Source organism: Ailuropoda melanoleuca, chromosome X (assembly GCF_002007445.2).
Source record: "Ailuropoda melanoleuca isolate Jingjing chromosome X, ASM200744v2, whole genome shotgun sequence".
Taxonomy (NCBI): domain Eukaryota; kingdom Metazoa; phylum Chordata; class Mammalia; order Carnivora; family Ursidae; genus Ailuropoda; species Ailuropoda melanoleuca.
This window is the reverse complement of record NC_048238.1, coordinates 41387403-41405056: the sequence shown is the minus strand read 5'-3', so window position 1 is coordinate 41405056 and position 17654 is coordinate 41387403. Positions and strand designations below refer to the sequence as shown.

The following is a 17654-nucleotide window of genomic DNA, read 5'->3' as shown; positions in this document are numbered from 1 at the left end:
TGTGTTTGTACTCCTTGAGCCACGCGTGGGAGCCCCTCCTTAGGACCAGGGACAGAGCCCTCCTCAGGGACTCAGAAGCCCTAGGATTTGGAGCCCCACAGAGAGTGGGCTCTAGGAATGTTTGTGGGATGAATGAGCAGGAGGGGGAATGAATCAAGATGCAAATAGGTACATGAATAAGGGTGTGTGGGGGCCAAGTGATGAATTGTAGGCAGACAGAGGAACAGGCTTGGGAAAGAAGTGAGCGAACAGAAGGATTACTGGGGTGGGGAAGGGAGGGTAGTTCTGCACCTTGCACCCCTGACCCCCTCCCATGCCCCCATTGCCAAGGCTGGGAAATCTGACCTCACAGTGAATTCTGGCTTTCTGGATCCCAGTCACCCCATTTGTGAATGTCCTCTCCCTGTGTGGGGCCTCATCATGGACCAGGGGTGGAAGTAGGGCTCAGAAAGATCCAGCTTTCTTGAGGAAGATGCCCTGTGTCGGTCTCCTCTTCGGTACCACAGAGCTGCTTCTCCGTGATGTTCAGCATTGCAATTCTTTAAGGGCAACCATAAATAACCAGAAAGGAGTTTTCATCCTGGGGTGGGGGCGTGATGGGAAAGAGATTTTCCTGGAGGGACATTGGCCCCAAACGCTGTCTCTTCCATGCAAACCCCTACATTATGGGGCCAACGCTGTCACTACTGGGGTGCAGATGGCCTGCTGGGTGACCTAAGAACTCTTATTGTGCAAGCCTTTACAAAGACGTGATGTCCTTAGACAAAATTGCTTCCTGGGGATAAAAATACAGAGTCCTTCACCTCCCAACAGCCTCGACACCTTCGTGGTGGGAGAGCTAAGACACGGCTTGCTTGCATGCCTTGCTGCCAGGCAGTGCGCAGCTGCCTCACTGGAGACTCCAGGGAAGCAAGGTGGGGGAGGGCTGCTGGCACTGTGCGCACAGCCCTCGCAGGGCCCCGGCCTGGCCTCAAGTGGAGCTCCAGGGGCACGTCGGTTTAGGGCCCAGGGTCTCCCAGACTGATCCTTTCTGGGCCACTTCTGTTGCAAGGCCCCTTCTTCACCACCAGGCCCCATTGCCCCCCTCCCCCTGCCCCCCATATTTCAGGCCCCATCCTGCTCCTATCAAACACCTCCCCACCAGCGCCTCCCAGCCTGTCCATGCACGAGTCCACAGGCTCCACGCCACGCAGGCGGCTGTGGTACCCACGGCCCTGTATGTGCGGGCCCCGGCCCCCTCCTGTCTCTCCTCCCTGTCCTCTAAGGATCCTGCAGGCCCTACCACTTTTATCTGTCAACTCCGGCTTCTCTGAGGCCACGACCCTACTGTATCTCCCCGGTCCCCTCCAAATGGGCTGGGCTCGTACAGGCCCCTTCCAGCTGCAGCTTCCCGGCCCTCCCCAGCCTCTAGACCGAACCTCTGCTGGCTTTAGGCCCCGACCCCTCCCGCTCCTGAAGGTTCCGCCCCCACAAGTGCACCCAAACCCGCGGGCCCTCCGCCCCCCAGGACCCCGTTCACTGTCTCCCGTCCCGGGAGGCCTGGGACGCGCGGGGCCTTGGCGCGGTTCACGGCAACCTTCAGGCCCTCGGGCTCTGGCTCTTCGGGCTGCTGGCTCCGGGGGGGGGGTGTCGGGGTGAATAGCCAGGGACCCGGCTCAGCAACCGAGGCTCGCGGCTTCGGGTGAGAGGTGTCCAGCCTCCGTGGAGGGCCTGGCGCCCGGAGTCGCCCAGGTCCCCGGAGCCGCCCAGGTCCCCGGAGCTGGAGCCGGGGCACGGGGGAGCAGTCGGGTCGGGTCTGGGCCCGCAGGCAGCTTCTCAGCCAAAGAAGGAAATGTGGGGTCAGACCCCAGGCAGTTTCCATCGGGTCTCCGTAGACCGGGAGAGGGGGGAGTGAGACGGAAACAGAGAAATAGAAGCCAAGAGACAAACCCGAAGGGAGATGGAGACTTAGGAAGAGCTGGAGGCAGAGAGAGACATACAAGAGATTCATGAAAAAGGGACAGAAATGAGAAGCTGTGTGAGAGTCAGAAATGCAGGTCGGGGGACGCCTGGGGGGCCCAGTCAGTGAAGCGTCTGCCTTCGGCTCAGGTCGTGATCCAGGGGTCCTGGGATTGAGTCCCACAACGGGCTCCCTGCTCAGCGTGGTGCCTGCTTCTCCCCCTTCTCCCTCTGCCCCCCCCCACTCGTGCTTGCTCCCTTTTTCGTGCTCGCTCTTCCTCAAATAAATAAATAAAATCTTTTTTAAAAAGAGAGTGAAGAAAAAAGAAGAAAAATGCAGGTGGGGACGTGGGAAGACCCTCAGTGTTAGATGGAGGCACCCGCAGGGACGGCCAGGGGGCGCAGTAGTCCTGAGCTGGGCTGAAGGACCTGGCCTGCATCCCTCTTCCCTCTGGCTGTCTCTCTCACTCTCATCTCTGATTCAATCCCACCTGCTTCCCACCAGGATTTCGTGCCTTTCCCTCGGGTTCTTCCTTCCCCCATCCCCTGAGCCCCAAGTTGGCCTCCATCTGTCTTGATCTGTCTCTCAGCCCTCCATCCCCATTTCTCTCCTTCAGTCTCCCTGGCTGGTGGCTGGCACACTCCCTGGGGCCCCTGGGTTTGCCATCCTGTGATGTGCGTGGGGCAGGTGGGTGGGGAAATATCTGGTGGACAAGGAGGGTTAGTGAGATGGAAAGGATCAGGGAAGTATGATGGGGTCCAGCCCTGACAGTGGGATGGGGAATCACTGCCTCGGGCAGAGACCCTGGCAGGCCGGGGAGAGAGACACGGGGAAATTAGATGCAGAGAGAGAATAGAAGGAATTGGGACAGAGCCCAAGAGAGGGACCAAGACAAAGTGAAGCCAGAGTTTACAGAGATATCAAAAGAGAAACAGAGATACAGAGAAAGAGATGCCAAGAAAGCGAAAAGAAATGGTAGGACAAGTGAAAAAGATAGGAAAAGAGAAAATGTAAGAAGGGAGATAGACATAAAAATTGGGAGAGTCAGAGAGACAGTGTGGGTGGGGGAGAGAAACGGGCGGACAGAGTCAGAACAAAGAAGTGAGAGAAAGAGAGCAGAGAGAGGGAGAGAGAAAGCAAGAGAGACATGAGAGTTGGACACACGTAACTTCTTACCCTGCATTTGGGGGTTGCTGCTCTGAGTGTTCTTACTTCCTTTGTTTTCTTAGTGGCAGCTGGAGAACAGGGTCTGACTGGGCAGGGCAGCTCCGCCAGCCCCAGCACCCAGCACCCCAGGTCATCGAAGTGGGTGGGAGGAGGGCAGCCTCCCCTGGGGATACACCTTTTGAGAGCAATGTTCTGATGTTGTCGAGGATGGCGTCAAGGAGCCCATTTGGGGCCAACCTCCGCAGCTGACCGATGGGAGCCATCTCTGGGGAATCCAGTGTCATCAGAATATAGCATGTGGAAGAGGAAGGATGTGCCAGTGATCCCTTCTGAGGGGACAGAGGAAACTTCCTTTTGTAACCCTCCAAGGCACAAAGAGGTAAAGCAGCTTGCCCATGGCTATGCTGCCTGAAAGTGGCGAAGTTGGCATTTCTATCCTTACTTATAGTGGTTAGAGTTGTGTTTCGCACCGTAATTTCTGACACATTATCAGTCAGCATTACAGGTGCCCTTTGAATATTTTCACAGGCCAATGCAACAATTTCTGAGCCCCCTTTGTTAAAATTATAATCTCAAGGGCTGACTTTGTGGGGATCAGGTTGGCAGCAACCTTGGGCATTCACACAGGCATCTTGTGAGATGGTCATGTGCATTCAGTTTAAGAACCTTCATCAGATCACACCCTTCTAACGTGTACTTTTTGTATGGATATCTCACTAAAGAGTTAAATACGAGCTAGAGCCACATGTATCAACATGGATCATTCTCGAGCCTGCAGTATGACACAGAAGAAGAAAGGCCAAAGACTGCTGTGTAGAGTAGAGTACGGTATTTGTAATAAACACATGCAAACAATATATGAAGTTCGCGGATTCCTAATCACATAAGGAATGAATAAAAAGATGCAAGGGAGTGGTCAGTAATAAACTCAGTATTGCATTTACGTCAGAAGGCAAAGGCAGGATAGAATGGAGTAGAGGGGGCTAATCTAGTAGGTTTTAGCTGGAGCTGAAATATTTTGTTTCTTTTTTTTAGGATTTTATTTATTTGTGAGAGAGAGAGCACAGGTGGGGAGGAGGGGCAGAGGGAGAGGGAGAAGCAGGCTCCCCAAGGAGCAGGGAACCCAATGTGGGGCTCGATCCCAGGACCCTGGGATCATGACCTGAGCCGGAAGGCAGACGCTTAACTGACTGAGCCACCCAGGCACCCTGAAATATTTTGTTTCTTAAAGGAAAAAAAATTTTGAGGCAAATGACAAAATGTTGAGAGCTCACAGGTATCCATTATATTACTATCTTCTGCAGATTATTGTCCATTTGAAGATATTTCATAATTTAGGAGATGAAAAAAGAATCCTACTTGTGTTAAATTGAATATATAGATTAATTTGGGGACCCATTTCTCCAGTGTTGTTTCTTCATGCCTGGAACACAACATCTTGTTCCATTCATTCAGGCCACTTATTCTTTTCTTCAGTAAAAATGTGTGGAGCTCATACTTTTCTTGCTCAAGGTAATCATAGGAAGTTGATGGATTTTCTTACCATGATGAAAAATGTCCTTTTCTATTACATTAAAAAACTTTTTTAAGTAAAGGAAAGCTATTGAATTTCACATTCAGTCTTGTTTCTGGCCACTTTGCTCACTTTTCTTATTAGGTCTAAAAGTTTTTTAGATGCTTTTCTTGGATTTTTTTTAAAAATATATTTATTTATTTATTAATTTTAGAGACAGAGAGCATGAGTGGGAAGGGCAGAGGGAGAGGGAGAGAGACTATCAAGCAGACTCTGCACTGAGCACAGAACCCAACTCGGGGCTGGATCTCACGACCCTGACATCATGACCTGAGCAGAAACCAAGAGTCCAATGCTCAACCGACCGAGTCACTCAGGCGCCCTGGTTCTCTTGGATTTTTTTAAGTAAATAATGTCCTCGGACTTCAGCCAAAGACCACCAGGAACACACCAGTGATTCAACAAAGCTGGGTGTATTAGCTCATTGCATCGAGGGAGAATACCCACCAAGAATCCTGGGGCATCTCAGTTAAGGAAAGACATTACGGCATTTGGGTTTGTGTTAGATGTGTTTGTGTTGAATCCCCTGACGTGACAAGGGCTGCGCCGTGGCTGCTTAAGACTCTGGACAGGATCCATACACCAAACGTACCACAAGTAGTTACCAAAAACAAGACGATGATTGGTCTTCACAATAAGCCTCAGAGACCGGGGCCTAGATGACCACACTCAGGCCATGGAAGCATGTCCCAAAGTCCAGCTGGTGTCTAGAGAGCCAGGAGGCTTTTTCTTTTAGTCTCATTAGAAAGTGCTCTACCTGGCCTGTAGTATTTCTATAAGTTCTGCAATAAGTGTTCCCTGAAGCATCACCTCCCCCTTTCCCTTCTCCTTCGCTAGCCAAGAAGAAATCCCAGGTTGTGAGATGGCTCGTGACAGTTCTGGCTAACTGGTTAGCTGGGCTTCTAGAGTAGAAATGGTGTCGTGTGTGACATCCGCTAAGGTCAGAGACGAGTTCGGGACCACCTTTTCCAATTCTACTTTCTCCACCGTGGGAACAGCACCCGCCATGAAGAAGGAGCCGGCTGTGTTTTTCTGTTTTGTTTTGTTTTTTTTAAGATTTTATTTATGAGAGAGAGAGCGCACAAGCAGGGGGAGCAGCAGGCAGAGGGAGAGGGAGAAGCAGGCTCCGCCCAAGTAGGGAGCCCAACACAGGGACTCGATTCCCAGACCCCGGGATCGAGACCTGAGCCGAAGGCAGATGCTTCACCGACTGAGCCCCCCAGGCACCGCGAGCACGCTGTTTCTGATGGCAGTTCCGAGGAGCTTTCGCTTGCCTCACTGGATGGCCTCAGGGAAACATGGTCCACAGGAGGGGGGTAGTTTTAAGTATCTGAATGTCTGGAACACTTATCCCGAATAGACAGGTTGAGGCCATGTTGCAGCCAGCAGGTGGAAGTGGGGCCTCCGCTTCAGTAGAGGCGAAGTACCCTCATGGAGCACACACTGTATTGAGAATATATGTATCACTTACTTCAGCAGGGAAAAGGCAATTTATAGCCCTCTAGAGGGGAAGATTCTAGAGCGGCATTAACCAGTAGCAGCGAAACAGGCTAGAATGTTTCTAAGAAGAAAATGTTCCATCCCCCATTCCTCATGGTTTTAGGGCTTTTGCTGATAGGGTCGTCATGACCTCAGCAGAAGCATTCTGTGAGGCCAGTGTCCAATTTTTACAAGATCAAGGTTTGGGATTAATTTTTTTTTGAGGGAAATGTTAGTACCAGAAGGGACCTATAAAAAAAGAAAGCTACCTTCAGAGGTATTTAAAAGAACAGCTATGAAATTTTTGTCAGGTGCATGAGTGCGTGCCTGTGTGTGTGCGTGCGTGCGCGCAGTTGAGAGAGAGAGAGAGAGAAATCAAATTCAGAATAGCAGCCATGGTCTGAGAAAACACCCAAGAGGGTTTTGTTTTTTCCTCAAGTGCCAGAGGGAGTCCATAGGAGGTCAAAAGTAACAGGGTGAAAGTAACAGACCTGGGGAAGTGGGTGGAGGGATAGGGTAACGGCGATGGGCATTAAGGGGGGCACTTGATGCAATGAGCCCTGGGTGTTATATGCAACTGATGAATCATTAAACTCTACCTCTGAAACTAATAATACACTATATGTTAATTGTTTTTTAAATATTTAATTAATTAATTAATTTATTTATTTATTTATTCAAAAGAGAGAGAGACAGCAAGAGAGTGAGAGAGGGAACACAAGCAGGGGGAGTGGGAGAGGGAGAAGCAGATTTCCCACTGAGCAGGGAGCCCTAAGTGGGGCTCGACCCCAGGACCCTGGGATCATGTCCTGAACCAAAGGCAGACGCTCAACCGACTGAGCCACCCAGGCGCCCCACACTATATGTTAATTAAATTGAATTTAAATTTTTAAAAAAGTAAGGAAGATCATACTGAAAGATATTTTAGTTGGTTACTAGAGGGTATCAAGATACAGTAATAGCCAAGATTCATAGTGGGATAGGGGCGCCTGGGTGGCTCAGTCAGGTAGGCAGCTGACTCTTGATTTCCACTCGGGTCATAGTCTAGGGGTTGTGGGATCAATTCCAAGTAGGGTTCCACGCTCCGAGGGGAGTCTGCTTCTCCCCCTCGGCCTCTGCCCCTCCCCCAGCTGGAACACATGTGTGCTCTCTCTCTTTCTCAAATAAATCAATACATCTTTAAAAAAAAAAAAAGTTGGGTGGCTCAGTCAGTTAAGTGTCCAACTCGGTTTCAGCTGGGGTTGTGATTTCAGGGTCATGGGATGAAACCTGCCCCCACCCCCCACCCCCACATGTTCCGTGCTTGTCGAGGGGTCTTGCTTGAGATTCTTTCCCCCCCCCTCCACCTCTGCTCTTCCCCTGCTCAAGCTCCTGTGCGTGCTCTCTCTCTTTCTCTAAAATAAATAAATAAACAAACAAACAAATAAAATCTTAAAAGTCAGCACTCCTTAATCCCCAAATACAGAAATGAAGAGAAGGGTGTCTCCTCTGTTAAACACAATGATCCTTCTCTTAGATAGATGAAACAAGCTATCTCTTCATGTGGATTTCTGCCCTTTTTTAAAAATTTTATACATTTTGTTTTTTAAGTAGGCACCACGCCCAGTGTGGAGCCCAATGCCAGGCTTGAACTCCCAACCCTGAGATCAAGACCGGAGCTGAAGATCAAGAGTCGGAGGCTTAACTCACGGAGCCACCCAGGTGCCCCAGCTGCCCTTTTTGTTCTAAGGCATCCCTCAAATGAACAATCTTGTTCATGGCAGAAGTTTCCCAAAGTAGTTACTGCAATTTCAAAATGTCCCTGGTGAAATTATGCCAGTTCCAGTTAGGTAAACATATGTGTTGACATTCCGGTGAAAAAACATGAAGGACACAGGTGCTTGGACTGAAAGGCACAGTTTTAGACTGAGAAGATCCCATGAAAATTGCAATGCTCCATGAGGCGGGGGGTGGGGGGGGTTGCTTGTGTAACTGGCATCTCCAGATTCTGGCTAAAGGCCAATCATCATGACTGTGGGCCAGGAAGAAAAACCCTCCTGACTCTGAGCAGATGAAATTAAACAAAGCAATTCTCAGGACACGAACACGAGACTGAAGAAGAAATTCGTGTAAGTTTTGTTTGTTTGTTTTATTGTGCTGAAATACACGTAACATTAAATTTACCGTCTTTATCATTTAAGTGTACAGTTCAGTAGTATTAAACACGCTTATAATATTGTGCAATGATCGTCACCATTCATCTCCATACCTCTTTTCATCTTATAAAACTGAAACTCCAGGGACGCCTGGGGGGCTCAGTCGGTTAAGTGTCTGCCTTTGTTTTTTTTTTTTTTTTTTCTTTTTATCTTTTTTACTAAGTGTCTGCCTTTGGCTTAGATCACGATCCCAGGGTCCTGGAATCAAGCCTGTGCCGGGCTCCCTGCTCAGCGGGGAACCTGCTTCTGCCTCTGCCCCTCCCTCTCCCTCTGCGCTCCCCCCCCCCCTCATGCTTGAGCCTGCTCTCTCTCAAATAAATAAATAAAATCTTTTTTAAAAACCCTGAACCGCTGTACTCTTTAAACACTAACTCCCTATTCTGCCCTCCCCCCAGCCCCTGGTAACCCACCATTTTACTTTCTGTCTCTATGATTTTGACTCTTCTAAGTACTTCATGTAAGTGGACTCATTCAGTATTCCTCTTTTGGGGACTGGCTTATCTCACTTAGCATAATGTCCTTGGTGTTCATCCATGTTGTAGCATGTGTCAGAATTTCCTTCCTTAAAGGCTGAATAATATTCCATTGTAGGTATATATCACATTTTGCTTATCCATTCATCCACCAGTGGACACGTGGGTTGCTTCCATGTTTACCTGTGTGAATAACGCTGCTATGAACGTATGTGTACAAATATCCACTTGAGTCTGCTTCCGCATAAGATTTTCTAATGGTGAGCCCAGGCTTGTTTGTCCAAAGGGTGCTGGTCTGAGGAACCCAGGACTCCTCAGCCCCCAGGGCCAGCTTGAGAATTAATGTCAGGGCTATGCTCTTTCTCTTCCTGTAGACTTTTCCTTTTTTTGATCAAATAATCCTCAACTATGTAACTAAATATAACACTTACATGTTTCACATATACAATTGGACAGACCACAGGAACAGGTGGTAGAAAGCTAGAAAACAATTTTACCAAGTAACAATATGTATCTGATCAGATAACCAAAGTCTGGGGGGATCCTTATTCCTAGGAAAACAAACGAAAGAAATCCAATGCAGAGGACCTCATTGAAGTATCTTTATTCGAGTCACTGTGAACTTACTCCCAAGCCAAGCATGGTCGGGGAAGTGACTCAATTAGCTGGAGACACAAGGGGTTTCAGATATGTGCACTATTACTGAGTTGAAGGTCACGGAGTAGGGCAGTGAGGGTTTCTGCCAAATCTCAGTGAAACCTCCTCCATTTGTGTTAATGACCATCAGTCGGAGACCGTCAGGGACACAGGGGCAGTCAAACCAAATTGGGTTTATTAGCTTGCTGCAAGAGAGAAGCCACACGCCATGGGGAACCATGGAGTATCTGAGAAAGGGGTGCTGGAAGTAAGTGATTATGGGATTTGAGCTTCTGTTAGATGGTTTTCGTGGTTTTCAGGGTACAGTCTTACACTTATTTTGTTAAATTTGTTTCTAAGTGTTTTTATTCTTTTTGATGGTACTGCAAATGGAATTGTTTTCTTTCATTTTTGGATTGTTCATTGCTCGTGTGTAGAAATACAATTGAGTTTTATAATATTGATCTTATATCCTGCAACCTCGCTGGTCTCATCTATTAACTCTAATGTTTTGTTGTAGATTCTTTTTTTTTAGACTTTATTTATTTGACAGAGAGAGAGACAGTGAGAGAGGGAACACAAGCAGGGGGAGTGGGAGAGGGAGAAGCAGGTTTCAGGGTGAGCAGGGAGCCTGATGCAGGACTCGATCCCAGGACCCTGGGATCATGACCTGAGCCAGAAGGCGGACTCCTCAAGCGACTGAACCACCCAGGCGCCCGTGTTGTAGATTCTTTAAGATTATCCATGTACGAGGTCGCATCATTTGCAAATGGAAATAATTTCACTTCTGCCTTTCCACTGTAGACTCCTTTTTTTCTTGCCTAAGTGCCCTGGCTAGAACCTTCAGTGCACTGTCAAATAGAAGCGAGAGGGAACTTCCTTATCTTTTTTTTTTTTTTTTAAAGTAAGCCCTACACCCAATGTGGGGCTAGAACTCACCCGGAGATCAAGAGTCACGTGCTCTACCGACTGAGCCAGACAGGTGCCCTTGGAACATCTTTATCTTGATCCTGATCCCTGGCAAGAAAGCTTTCAATCTTTCACTGTTAAGTATGATGTTAGCTGTGGGGTTTTGTCCTTTGTCAGGTTGAGGGTGTTCTCTTCTATTCCTAGTTTTTTAAATTTATTTTTTATTTTTTATTTGAGAGAGAGTGAGTGAGCAAGAGAGCCCAAGCAGGGGAGGGGTAGAGGCAGAGGGAGAAGCAGACTCCCTGTTGAGCAGGGAGCCGATGCGGGACTCGATCCCAGGACCCTGGGATCATGACCTCAGTCAAAGGCAGACACATTACTGACTGAGCCAACCAGGCACCCTATTCCTAGTTTGTTGATGATATGTTACTTCTCAGCTTAAAACAACAGACTTACAACAACATTAATTCACAGTTTCTGTGGGTCAGGAGTCAGGATGTGGCTTAACTGGGATCCCTGCTCAGGGTCTCACAAAGCTGAAATGAAGGTGTTGACAAGGGCTGCAGTCTCATATGAGGCCTGATTGGGGATCCAAGCTCACTCTGGCCATTGGCAGAATTCAGTTCCTTGCAGGTGAAGGACTGGGGGCTTTGATTTCTTGCTGTCAGCTGGTGGCCACCTTCAGTTCCTAGAGGCTACCTCTCTTTCTGGCCACCTGAGGATAGGGTAACCTATAGCTTTATTATAATATATTTACATTATATATTACACCGCCAGGGTGGCCTGGGGTCCAGCCACCAGTCCGTGCCCAGTTTCAATGTCCCCCCCACACACTGTAGGGAAAGATGACCATAACAGCTTCAGCAGGAACCTTGTAGGGCCAAAAACTCCCCCTCCCAACTGGTAGGAGGAGTCCCTTAGATGGCTGGAAACAACCTCAGTCAGAGACCGTCCTGCTATGAGCCATAACCTACACAACCATAAAAAGAAAAGACACCCCTTAACCTGGTATAGTTGCTACCTCTGGGCCTGCCCATTCTCCATTCTGGAGAGTGTATTGTCCTTAATACACTGCTTCGTGCTTGCTACCTTCCTTCCAGCTGCCTTTGAGTGTGGACCCGCATGTTAATCTTTCATGGGAAATCCAAGAACCAACACCTCCATTCACCCAACACAGACTCTCCCGCCCATAACAGTTCCAACCTCATTTTTAAAAAAGATTTTATTTATCTATTTGACAGAGAAAGAGAGCCCAAGCAAGGGGAGCAGAAGGCAAGGGGAGAAGCAGGCTCTCTGCTGAGCAAGGAGCCAGATGCAGGGCTCAATCCCAGGACTCTGGGATCATAATCTGAGCCGAAGGCAGACGCTTCACCGTCTGAGCCACCCAGGCGCCCCACCAGCCTCATTTCTTTCTTTCTTTTTTTTTTTTTAAAGATTTTATTTATTTATTTATTTGACAGAGATAGAGACAGCCAGCGAGAGAGGGAACACAAGCAGGGGAGTGGGAGAGGAAGAAGCAGGCTCATAGTGGAGGAGCCTGATGTGGGGCTCGATCCCATAATGCCAGGATCACGCCCTGAGCCGAAGGCAGACGCTTAACCGCTGTGCCACCCAGGCGCCCCCAGCCTCATTTCTGATGTAATTATGTACATGTAATCACATATATCTGGTCACCTTTGGTCATGCACACTTTCGAAGGGGAGGGGATTACACAAGAATGTGGACACCATGAGGCGAGGATCATGGGAACCACCTTAAACATGTGTCCATCACACCAGCACTGGGTACAGCATCTGCAGGTCCAGAAAGGGATGTGTATAATGATTTTCGTTGTAAAGTTGTTTGTAATACCGAAGAGACAGAGACAGAATCAATGGATTAGATACACTCATAGTAGCATAAATGGATCTTTCGCTTCTTCACTTTTAATTTGTGCCATGTTACCATACGTTGTTTTATTTTATTTTTAAAAGATATTTATTTGAGAGAGAGAGAATGAGAGAGAGAGAGACAGCGAGCACAGAGGGAGAGGGAGAAGCAGACTCTTCGCTGGGCAGAGAGTCTGATGCAGGGCTTGATCCCAGGATGCTGGGATCACGACCTGAGCCAAAGGCAGATGCTTAACTGACTGAGCCACCCAGGTGCCCCCATACTTTGTTTTAATTCCTAAATGAAAATGTCTTTATTTTTATCTTATTATAATAGTAACCGATATTCATTGCAATATTTTTCAGACAACAGAGAGAAGTGTAAAGCGAGAGTGACAAACCATTATTTATCTCCCCACCCAGAAATAACCACTAACATCCCCTTCCCAATATATTTTGCCCAATGTATGCTCAAATTTTACCAAACTTTCGTTTCGTTTCCTTTGATGTGTCATTTTAAGTGGCTTGAAACCCTTTCTGGAACAATATATGGGTAAAATCTATTTATCTATGTATCTATCCTCACCCACAGTAGCGAAGTGTTCACCCAGTGAACAAAGTCATATGTCTCCTCCCCAGGGAGGGAGAGGTGGGGACCAGATCCCCATTCCACTCCGCTGAGTCAATTTTGCCTGCCTGTCTGCTAAGGGACAGCGAGGTCTGTTGCCCTGGTAACTGCCCTCCAATTGCCATGGCAACCGCCAGCGCAGGCTCCAGCTTCCCACCTTGCCCCTTGGGCATCTCCATGGCAACGAGCAGGATGGAGGGGCTGCTGGGGCCCGCAGGCTGCGCCTGCGTGGAGTGGCCGGAGAGGGGGTGGGCAGGGGGAGGGCCGGCTTCCCTGGCGCGCGCAGCCGCAGAGCACCGCAGCCTTGCCCGCTAGCCCTGGCGCTGCGCATTTGCCAGCCAGTCCGCCCGTCCGGAGCCCGGCTCGCTGGGGCAGCATGGCGTGGTCGCCGCTGCTCGGCGGGCCGCGGGCCGGGGGCGTCGGCCTTTTGGTGCTGCTGCTGTTGGGCTTACTTCGGCCTCCCCCCGCGTTCTGCGCTCGGCCGGTAAAGGTGCGACACCGGTCGGGCACGGGGTGGGGGTCGGTGGGAGGATGCTGCGGGCGAGGGTCTGTGCTCAGCTGCCGGCCCCTCGTCCTGGCGGGCCCCCACCTGCGCCCGGACATGCGGGGAGATCGGCCAGGATGGCCCGGGGCCTCCCGCCAGTCCGCGCCCCGGCCATGTGGGACTCGGTCTCTGGGTGTGCGGGGCTCGGCTGGCAGCCACGCCCTGCGCACCCTTGGCCCCTGGCGCGGGCCCGGCCTCGCCCCGCCGGTCCCCTGTGGCGCTGTCCATGGGACTAGCGTGCATGAAGGGAAGGGGTGCGCGCACCGGTCTCTGTGCACGAGATGCGATGACTGGGGCGTGAGAATGCGCTGGCCGTGTAAGTGCGTGTCCTTTGGTGTCAGCGCTTCCGAGCGAGATGCCGATGTGGGTCTGGGTGTGCAGTGTGTGTGATGCTGCGGGTGTTCCTGCATTTGGCTTGTCTCAGGGACACCGTGTGAGTGTTTGCGAATCCTGTGGTGATGGTTAAGCAATGGGCGTGTCCGTGTGTGTGTGTGCGTGTGTGTGTGATTTCGTTTTTTTAGGCGGGATGGGTCTTTGCATCCCCATGTGCACATCCCATTTTGGTTGTGTTGGACTAAGCGACTAGAATTTTGTATGGGTGTTAACGGGCTGTTTCTGCCCATCTCTTTATGGAGCTGTGTCATTGTGGGGAGAGGAGCCATGATGTCTCCGCGCTGCGTTGTGTCTGTAGGGGTGGTGTGTGTCCTTGCGTCTGGGTAGCTCTGGCCATCGTAACCGCATGGGCAGCCACGTATGTGAACGTGTGCAGTTCCTCGTGTGTGGACGTGGCAATGTCGGGATGCACATGTGACATCTCAAGGACTGCTAGTTCATGCGAGTGTGTGTGAGGTTGTGATTGCTGGTGAGTGTGCGATTCCCCAGGGGCTGAGGGGTGGTGGGCGCCCAGGGCACCTGGAGCACATCATCCTCCAACTCGTCAGGGCTGTCTGCGTCAAGGATGGGGGATTTAAAAAATTATTAGATATTTTTTTTATGACATAATACAGTTAACATTCATGTATGATGTAAGGAATAATGATAAACCCTGTGTGTACCCACCACTCAGGTTAAGACATAGAGCATGACCAGTAGTTAGAAGCCCCTGGGGGCCCCCTGAGCACAACAGCCCCCCTGCTCCATAATCATTATCGTGTATTTTCCGTTCAGTGATTCCTTACTTTCATTGGTAGCTCATCACGTATGTGTGTATGTCTAAACAGTATGTTGTTTAGCCTTTCCTCATCGAAATGGAATTGGACCAGGCATCAGGCTCCTTGTCGTCACTAGGGGTCACTAGGAAGTCATCAGGGTGTCTGCCGGTCTCAGACAGCCTGCAGTGGAATTCATTACGTTGCTTTTTTTTTTTTTTTTTTGGCTCTGCTTCGGTTGTGAGATCTATCCACCATCCACATTTGCACATTGAAGTGCGTGGCTATAATTCACTTATTTTTATTGCTGCCTAATATTTCATTTTCTGAGTACATCATCAGTATGTGAGTATATCATGGTTTATACATGCATTCTCAATATGTCAGTAGACATTTGCGTCGTTTCCAGGCTCCCACCCCACCTCGGTCCACGACGCTGGCACAAACAGTGCCCGATGTGATTTTTCATGAACTTAGGTCCAGTAGCATATGTACCGAAGTTACCTGGAGTGCAGCACCCCAGGAGCGGGTCATAGGATTTGTGCAGCTTTTTAGAAATTGCCGAATTGTTTTTCAGTTATTTTGGCAATGGAATTCCCACCAGCGATGTACGAGAGTTTCTGCTTTTCCCACCGCCGTGTCAACATGGTGCATTATTAGGCGGTTTGAGACGCATTATGCTTAGTGTCTCTTTGGCACTTTCATTTGTATTTTCCTGATTACTAAGGAGGCTCACCATTTCCACATAATTGGTAACTGGTTTTGTTTCCTTTTTTGTGAAATACTTGATCATCAGTTTTCCCTATTTTTTCATCTAGTTTTTATTTTTTATTTAAGTAATCTCTACAGCCCACGTGGGGCTCAGACTCAACGACAGCGAGGTCGAGAGTGGCAAGCTCTTCCAGCCAGGCGCCCCTCCCTATTTTTATATTAGCTTGTTTTTCTCTTTGCTTTTTAGGCATTTTTTTTTTTTTTTTGTATACCGGATACTAATCCTTTATTGACTCTTTGTGTTGCAGGCATCTTCCCGCTCTGGTTTGACTGTTCATACTTTTTATGGTGTCTTAGGATAAAAAGAAATCCTTAATTTTAATGTAGTCAGATTTATTCATCTTTTCCTTTTTATTTTTTATTTTTTATTTTTTTAAAGATTTTATTTATTTATGTGACAGACAGCGAGAGAGGGAACACAGCAGGGGGAGTGGGAGAGGAAGAAGCAGGCTCCCAGCCAAGGAGCCCGATGTGGGACTCGATCCCGGAACGCCGGGATCACGCCCTGAGCGGAAGGCAGACGCCCAACAACTGCGCTACCCAGGCGCCCCTTATCTTTTCCTTTTTAAAAAGATTTTATTTATTTGTCAGAGCGAATGCGCACGCAGGGGGAGCGGCAGGCCGAGGGAGAAGCAGGCTCCCTGAGAGGATGAGGGACTTGATCCCAAAAGCCTGGGATCATGACCTGAGCCGAAGACAGACGCTTCACTGACTGAGCCACCCAGGCACCCCATTCATCTTTTCCTTTCCATTGCTCCCACATTTGGGTCATTTGTTGTTCCCACATGGGTTTTTGAAGGAGTCGCTCCTGTCCCCACTGCTCTGAGTGTCCCTTCTGTGGATCCGTTCTTAAGCTCTGTTCAAAGATATTACTTCCTTCCGCTGGATTGAAGCTGCTGTTTAACTGGCCCATTTTATTTTTCTTTAAACATCTCACTTTTAAGTAATCTTCACACCCAGCATAGGGCTCGAAGGCACAGCCCGAAGGTTCAGAGTCACAGGCTTCCGCCACTGAGCCAGTCAGAAGCCCCTTGCCTTTTTCATTTTGAATTTCACTATTTCTAGATGTTCTAGGTGTTTCTTTTTCAAATCTTCATGGTCATTTTTATGGTCTTTTGTTCCTTACTCATACTTTTGATACCGGTTTTTATTTCTTTAAACTTTCTGAAACTGCTTTAAAACTGTCTGAATTGAAAAGTAATCATTGGGTGATTTATTCTACAGAAAGATTTACACACATGCCAAATAATATATGGACAAGATTATTCATCCCAACATGACAAGAATAGCAAAAGATTGGGGGTGTGTGTGCCTGGCTGTCTCAGTCAGTGGAGCGCCAGGTTCTTGATGGGGTTGTGAGTTCCAGCCCCACACTGCGTGTAGAGATTACTTGAAAAATAAATTTTTTTTTAAAGATTTTATTTATTTATTTGACAGAGATAGACACAGCCAGCGAGAGAGGGAACACAAGCAGGGGGAGTGGGAGAGGAAGAAGCAGGCTCATAGCGGAAGAGCCCCATGTGGGGCTCGATCCCACAACACCGGGATCACGCCCTGAGCCGAAGGCAGATGCCCAACCGCTGTGCCACCCAGGCGCCCCAATAAATTTTTTTTTTTTTAAAAAAGGAATAGCAAAAGATTGGAAGCACCGTAAATGTCCATCAGTCGAAGACTGGTTAAATAAAATGTGTACATCCATACAAAACGGATTCAATGCAGAGGAAAGAAAGGAAAACAGAGAGAGGGGGAGAGAGAGAGGGAGGGAGAGAAAGAGAGAGAGAGAGAACAGCGAGGGAGGGAGGGAAAAGGAAAGAGAGAGAAAGGATTCACTGAAAGTACTGATCTGGACAGACTCCGAAATGCAAGGTGTGGAACAGTCAGAACAGTCGACTACCTTTTGGGCAAAACAAGTGAACAATAGGAACCTATAAAATGCAAATATGGTTCTTATAGTCCACAACATCAATACAGAAAATTCTATGGCTGTCACCACTCCTACGAAGAAACCTGTTCTCCAGCAGCCCTGGGGCAAATTCTGAATCACTAGGAAATCGTTGGGGGGCGGGTTGGGGATCTAGGGGTCTTTGGTGGTCTTAACTGTGCCTGGACATATTTGGGGGTCTCCAGTGGCCTAAGGAGTGTCTGGGTGTAGTCGAGGGGCCGCGGTGCCTTCGGTGGCATGTGGGGATGTTTGAGGTGCACGGGGCTCCCCTGGGTGGGTGGGGGGTGTTCCTGGCCTGAGGGACGCTGACATCTCCCCCCTCCCACGTCTTCCGGCAGGAGCCCCGCGGCGTGGGCGCCGCCTCGTCGCCCATGGCTGAGGC

At 49.0% G+C, this 17654-nt stretch overlaps 1 protein-coding gene across 1 annotated transcript in view; it reads left to right on the top strand.

Annotated features, from left to right (window-relative positions):
• Positions 1 to 13133: 13133 nt before the first annotated feature.
• The window catches only part of PCSK1N (proprotein convertase subtilisin/kexin type 1 inhibitor), a 6197-nt gene continuing 1676 nt past the window's right edge, over positions 13134 to 17654 (top strand). The window contains exons 1-2 of the mRNA XM_034649788.1: positions 13134 to 13357; positions 17611 to 17654. Of these exons, the coding sequence (XP_034505679.1) occupies positions 13244 to 13357; positions 17611 to 17654 (158 nt within the window). The 5' untranslated portion in view covers positions 13134 to 13243. The remainder of the gene's footprint in view (positions 13358 to 17610) is intronic.